General features: G+C 49.7%; 1 protein-coding gene and 1 non-coding gene across 2 annotated transcripts in view; both read right to left on the bottom strand.

Annotated features, from left to right (window-relative positions):
* The window catches only part of AGPAT5 (1-acylglycerol-3-phosphate O-acyltransferase 5), a 42098-nt gene extending 41126 nt beyond the window's left edge, over positions 1-972 (bottom strand). Inside the window, exon 1 of the mRNA XM_020880883.2 lies at positions 401-972. Within this exon, the coding sequence (XP_020736542.2) occupies positions 401-619 (219 nt within the window). The 5' untranslated portion in view covers positions 620-972. The remainder of the gene's footprint in view (positions 1-400) is intronic.
* A 1977-nt stretch (positions 973-2949) lies between these two features.
* On the bottom strand, positions 2950-3056 carry LOC139032667 (U6 spliceosomal RNA). The gene has a single exon (XR_011485246.1). It is a non-coding gene; the product is annotated as a U6 spliceosomal RNA (small nuclear RNA).
* Positions 3057-6473: the final 3417 nt, after the last annotated feature.

Genomic DNA, 6473 nt, shown 5'->3' on the forward strand with positions numbered 1-6473 from the left:
TTGGAGTTCCAGCATGACCATCTCCTCTCAGACCAAGCTCCAGAAACTGTCAACCGCCTGCCCTACTTAAATGTCCATCTGCACCGACTTCGCCAAGCACGAGACAGACAGTTTCAGAAGCTGGGAGCGGTTGATCCTACTTGTGGCCACAGAACCGCGTTCCTGAAGCTATACCGAGAGACTCGGGGTGCCCGCACCGAAGCATCGGGCCAAACCCCGGAGCGCGACCATGAACGTGGCGGGCGAGGATGGGGTGGCGGCACGTGTTCCCAGGTTCGGACCTGCACCAGCCGGGAGACACGGGGCGGGTCGAGGCTGGGAGATGCGCCCGCGACCCCCCACCCCGCCGCCGGGCCCCCCGACAGCGGCAAAGGCGGCGGCCCGCGCGCGGGGACCTCACCTGCACCCCGGTGTAGTTCTCGAAGAAGAAGAGCACCATGCTCTGATAGACGCAGTAGAGCCGGTCGTCCACCGCCTGGTAGAAGCGCGAGGGCAGCAGGGCGGAGAGTAGCCGCCAGGCGCCCCAGGCCAGCACGTAGGTGGGCGCCGTGCCCAGGAGCACGGCGGCCGGCAGCACGCAGCGCACCGAGTGCATGTGGAGCACCAGGGACAGCAGCATCCTTCCGTCTCCGCGCGCCCGGCGCTCCGCCGGCCCTGCGATGCCCTGCCGCCTCCCGCCGCCGCGAGGCCCTCGCACGCCGGCCAATCAGCTGGCCGCGCCCGGCCCCGCCGCCGCCCCCTCACCTTGCCCGGCCGCCCGCCGCACCTGAGACGCCCGGCCCGCGCCCGCTCGGGCCTCCGCCCCCAGCCGCATGGGCCGGGCCGCCGCCGGAGGGCGGGCGCGCTGGCGAAAGAAGGGCGGGGCGCTCTGATCGCGGCCCGAGGCAAGGGACGCCGCGGCCCTCAAGGGCTGGGGAGCTCAGGACCGCTCACACCCCATGACCCTCTGCCCCGGCCGGGGGCGGGGCTCCGCGCCAACAACACGCCTCCCGATAGGCCGCCCGTTGCCATAGTCCCCCGCCGGGGGCGGGGGCCCGCGGCAAGAACTCGCCTCCTGATTGGTTGAGCCCTGTACACGGTTAAAACGCAACGGCTGCCCAGCCGCGTGGACGGCCCTGTTCAGGCTACTGCGCATGCTCCAAAGGTCTCCCAGCTCCGCCCCCCTCCGGGGGCGCGCGCGCTGGGGCGACGCGGTGACTGGCTGTGGGGACGAGGTGCGGTTGGTCCGGGCCGGTGAGGGGCCCGGGTGGCCGTGCGCCCCGTGGTCGGGCTCTGGGCACAGGTGGGCTTGCGGAGACGCCCCACCACCTGCTTGCACGTCCGAGGGCCCCTGGACGCCGGGATACGCCCTCGAGCCGAGACATCCCCTTCCCCTGGGGCGCACAGGTGAAGCTCGGCACCTAGAAGGTGCTGCACACCCTGGCTGCCCGGCTGACAGATTGGTCAGGCCGGCTGGGTCAAGGCCAGCAGGAGACAATTGGGGTAGTTACAGAAGAGTCCCAGGGGCTCTCGGGGCTCTCGCCCTGGGTTCTACAATCAGGCTGCGCTTCCTTTTCACGGCGGCGCCCACCCGCTCGCTCGCCTCGGCTCTGCCTCTGCTCCCCGCCGGGTGCCCAGGACCCTGCTTCCTGCCCTCCACTCGCCCTCTAGCGTGTGTCCGAATCAGGTTCCCTTCTTTCTCATCACTGTACGTTCACGCATAGCTGGACAGCCTTTTTACAAGGTTCATTAGTTTGTCTTATCAGATTCACTCTTTTTTTTAATTGTTTGGATGCCAAATTTTATTTTTAAACTTTTTATTTGATATTGCTGTATAGCAGATGAACGGGCTTCCCTGGTGGCTCAGATGGTAAAGAATCCGCCTGCAATGCGGGGAGACCTGTGCTCTGATCCCTGGTTAGGAAGATCCGCTGGAGGAGGGCATGGCAATCCACTCCAGCATTCCTTCCTGGAGAATCCCCATGGAGCCTAGAGGACTACAGTCCATGGTCCAAAGACTCGGACAGGACTGATAAGCACAGCACAGCACGTAGCAGATTAACAATGTTGTGATAGTGTCAGATGGACAGCAGAGGGACTCAGCCATGCATATACATGGATCCTTTCTCACCCAAACTCCCTTCCCTTCTAGGCTTATCAGATTCACTCTCGCTTCACTTTCCCAGGCCTGGCTGTTTAATGTCTTCCTGATAGCTTATGCTTAGCCTCGTTTTTTGTGTAGTTCTTGAAGGTACTTGCATGGTGGTGGTGGTTCAGTCGCTTCAGTCGTGTCTGACTCTTTGCAGCCCCATGGGTTCCTCTGTACACAGGATTCTCCAGGCAAGAGTACTGGAATGGGTTGCCATGTCCGCATGGACGTGTGGAATAAAGTACTAATGTACTTCTGTGACCTTCACAAAAATCTAAGACATCAGGGCAGCTGTTTTATTGTTATGAAAACAGATTCCGAGGCCTTCTGAATTCTTCTACCGTCCTTTGACTACAGTGAGTGTGGTTTACTGTGTAATCCTTTAAGTGAAAAAAGGAAAAACTTTTTTTTTTCTGAATGCAAGCCTGTGAAAGTGTCTGACTCTTTGCAACCCAAAAGACTGTAGCCCACCAGGCTCTTCTGTCCATGGAATTCTCTAGGCAAGAATACTGGAGTGGGTTGCCATTTCCTTCAATAGGGGATCTTCCCGACCCATTGATTGAACCCAGGAAAGCCCAGCCAAGTGCATTTAGTGGCATTTCAGTGGAAAATTGTAATCCGATCCAGAACAGTGGCTACCTGATTTGACTGTCTGCACATAGTTGACATGTAACATGACTGGTAAATGGTCACCCTGAGGGACAAAGCCAGATGAATGGAAATTGCTCAAGGAACAAGTGTTTGCACAGGTATATTGCCAGCAGGTAAGCATCCACAGTACAGAGATTTTCAACAGGATTTTCAGTCTTTTCTTTTTTTAAAAAAATATGGAACACTTCATGAATTTGCATGTCATCCTTGCACAGGGGGCATGCTAATCTTTTCTGTATCATTCCAATTTTAGTATATGTGCTGCCAAAGTGAGCGCTCTCCTCTTTCTGTGGAAAGCAATGCCCAGTGAGAACTAGATTCATACTGGAGGGAAAAATTCATGGATATGGAAAATGTGCACAATCAGTGTCCCCATGCTTCCTTGAATTAAACGAGACCAGACATCTGTACAATTAGGGAAATGTACGAAGGGATAAGCTTCCCTGGTGATTCAGAAGGCAAAGAATCTGCAATGGAGGAAAGCAACAGAAAGAAATCTTCCCAGTCCCTGGGTTGGGAAGATCACCTGGAGAAAGAAATGGCAATGCTCTCCAGTGTTCTTGTCTGGAGAATCCCATGAACAGAGGAGCCTGGTGAGCTATAGTCCATGGGGTCGCAAAGAGTCGGACACGACTGACTAAGCACACAGACATGAAGGGATAAAACTGGTTCAGTGTTAACATTACAGTCTGTACACATGAAGTCAGTAAATGTGTGTGACATGTGTAAATACGTTACTTCTTGTGGATTGTCCCTGTATTACTATTGGTCACCAGGTTGTAAAGTTTTGTGCAAGTTCTGGCATAGGGACACTGAGAACTTGAGCTGCCATTTATATCCAAACTTGGCCCCTTCCCACTTGATTATCCCCTGTGTTCTGCAGCCTCCTTATCAGCAGACTCCCAGTCACAAACTTACTCTCCTTTCCGCCTGCCCACCTGTTAGGCTGTACTCAGTCCACACCTTCTGCCTCTACTTCCTTACCTTGTACATATTTTAACCCTTTGCAGTGGGGTGAGTTTTATGTAAAGGAGGAATTCACGGTACCATAGGGACATATAATAAGGAGGTCTCATTTAGTCTGGGCACATAGAAGCCTTCTCAGGTAGAGTTGACATGAAGCTCTAGGGTGAGCTTGCCAGGGTAAAGCTAGGGATTAGAAGGAAGAAGCACTTTCCAAGTGAGAACATGTCTGAAGGACTGAAGTTAAGAGCTAACAGGTTCTCAAGGCTGAGGAAAGCTGTGTGCAGCAAGTAATATGCCCTACTTTTTTTAAAATTCAGATGCCCCCTAGAAGTATGTTGTTTATTTCCCTCACTTGTTTTTAAGCTAACATCTACAGTTATTTTTATCATAAGTTTGATCAGTTAAAAAGTAAGTTCCCATGAGTTGTGAATAAAATTTTTAAATTAAATGATTACAGAATTCTTTTAAGTGGACCCCATGGGTTGGCTCAGTGGGTAAAGAATCTGCTTGCACACCATGGAATATTACTCAGCCATTAAAAAGAATTTATTTGAACCAGTTCTAATGAGATGGATAAAACTGGAGCCCATTATACAGAGTGAAGTAAGCCAGAAAGATAAAGACCATTACAGTATACTAACACATATATATAGAATTTAGAAAGATGGTAACGATAACCCTATATGCAAAACAGACAAAGAGACACAGATGTATAGAACAGACTTTTGGACTCTGTGGGAGAAGGCGAGGGTGGGATGTTTCAAGAGAACAGCATCGAAACATGTATATTATCTAGGGTGAAACAGATCACCAGCCCAGGTTGGATGCATGAGACAAGTGCTCGGACCTGGTGCACTGGGAAGACCCAGAGGAATCGGGTGGAGAGGGAGGTGGGAGGGGGGATCGGAATGGGGAATACATGTAACTCCAGGGCTGATTCATGTCAATGTATGGCAAAACCCACTACAATATTGTAAAGTAATTAGCCTCCAACTAATAAAAATAAATGGAAAAAAAAAAAAAGAATCTGCTTGCAATGCAGCAGACACAGGAGACTCAGGTTTGGTCCCGGGGTCAAGAAAGAGCCCGTGGAGAAGGAAATGGCAATCCACTTCAGTATTCTTGTCTGAAAAATCTCATGGACGTGGAAGCCTGGAGTGCTGCTGTCCATGGGGTCTCAAAGAGTAGGACACGACTTAGTGACTGAACATCAACAAGATTTTTCCCAATTAGAATTTTACATTGATCCTTTATCTCCTTGAAAACATTTTCATTCCACTTCTGCCACGTCATTTTATCTTCATGGAATATATTTTATGCTTCCAAATCTTTTTTATTGATCAGACTGTGTCGTCAGGGTCCTAAGAGTTAAAATTTCTTCTGGATTGAGCTATGGCTGTTAGCAATGTAAAATTTAATCATTGTATATCACAAAATCTGATAATTATTGTAAATAAAGTTTGTGTTAATGATACCTCAGTTACCAAGTCAATGGATATGAGTTTGAGCAAACTCCAGGAGATAGTGACAGACAGGGAAACCTGGCATGCCACAGTCCATTGGGTTGCAAAGAGCTGGACATTACTGAGCAACTGAACAACAACAGTTAAAGGAAGTTGTCTGTAAGGCAATTATCCTTCAATAAAAAATCATTAAAAAGGAAATTAAGTTACCCTCTGTGTGCTAAAGTTATTACACCTTTCCCACCTGAGTGCAGAATGGTATGGAAGATGATGGGAGGGGCAAGTGAATGGGACGTTGTGAAATGCAAGGTGTTCTGGACTCCTGGAATCTTCTCAGGCAGATCAAATGGACAGATATCATCCACTCAATAAATCTAGTTAAATGAACAGTCAGTAGCAAAGTGTTTACATGAATACACTAAGATGACATATGAAATGAAATGCTACAAAGCAGTTAAAAAAGTAGACCCAAATGTATCATCATAGATCTGCATGTTAGTTGAAAAAAGCAAGTTGCTGGATAATGCATGCTCAGTAGAGTCTGACTCTTTGCAACGCTATGGACTGTAGCCTGCCAGGCTCCTCTCTCTGTGGGGTTTTTCAGACAAGCATACTGGAATGAGTTGCCATTTCCTCCTCCAGGGGATCTTCTGGACCCAGAGATTGAATCCGAGTCTCCTGTGTCTCCTGCTTGTCGAGCAGATTCTTTATCACTGAGCTATCTGGGAAGACTGCTGGATAATATATGCACTATTAGCCCCTTTCTGTAAAAAAAAAAAAACAAAAAATGGTATTTCCAGATGTAAATATCTTAAAAACTACTGACAACTGTGGTTTTCTCAGGGGAGGGCAAGTAAGAGTAGATGAAGGTCAGCCGGACTTCCTGTATCATTTCAAGTTTTTACAAAGAAATATTGATTTAGCAAGTATGTATCCAGCATTCATTCCACATCCCACTTCTTGCAGGGTGTCAGAGATAAAGAGAGAACAGATAAAGAGGCCATGACCTTTGCTGGTCTGGGGTGGGACGATGGGATTAATTTGTTACAGAGGCAAATAAAAATAATACAGAAAAACAAGCCAAGATGTGACTTTGGCAAGAGATAGCCAGAAGGTTACTTGACCTTAGTGATAAGGAGGGGAGGGAAGGGTGAAGGATGCCTCTCCAGTTTCAGGCTTGAGAAAACCAGGTGGAGTTTGGTTTCATCCTTGAAGGGTGGAAACAGGTTCTGTGGGGCATGGAACTTCCTCAGTTGGGACAATGG

This window comes from Odocoileus virginianus, chromosome 32 (assembly GCF_023699985.2).
Source record: "Odocoileus virginianus isolate 20LAN1187 ecotype Illinois chromosome 32, Ovbor_1.2, whole genome shotgun sequence".
NCBI classification, from domain to species: domain Eukaryota; kingdom Metazoa; phylum Chordata; class Mammalia; order Artiodactyla; family Cervidae; genus Odocoileus; species Odocoileus virginianus.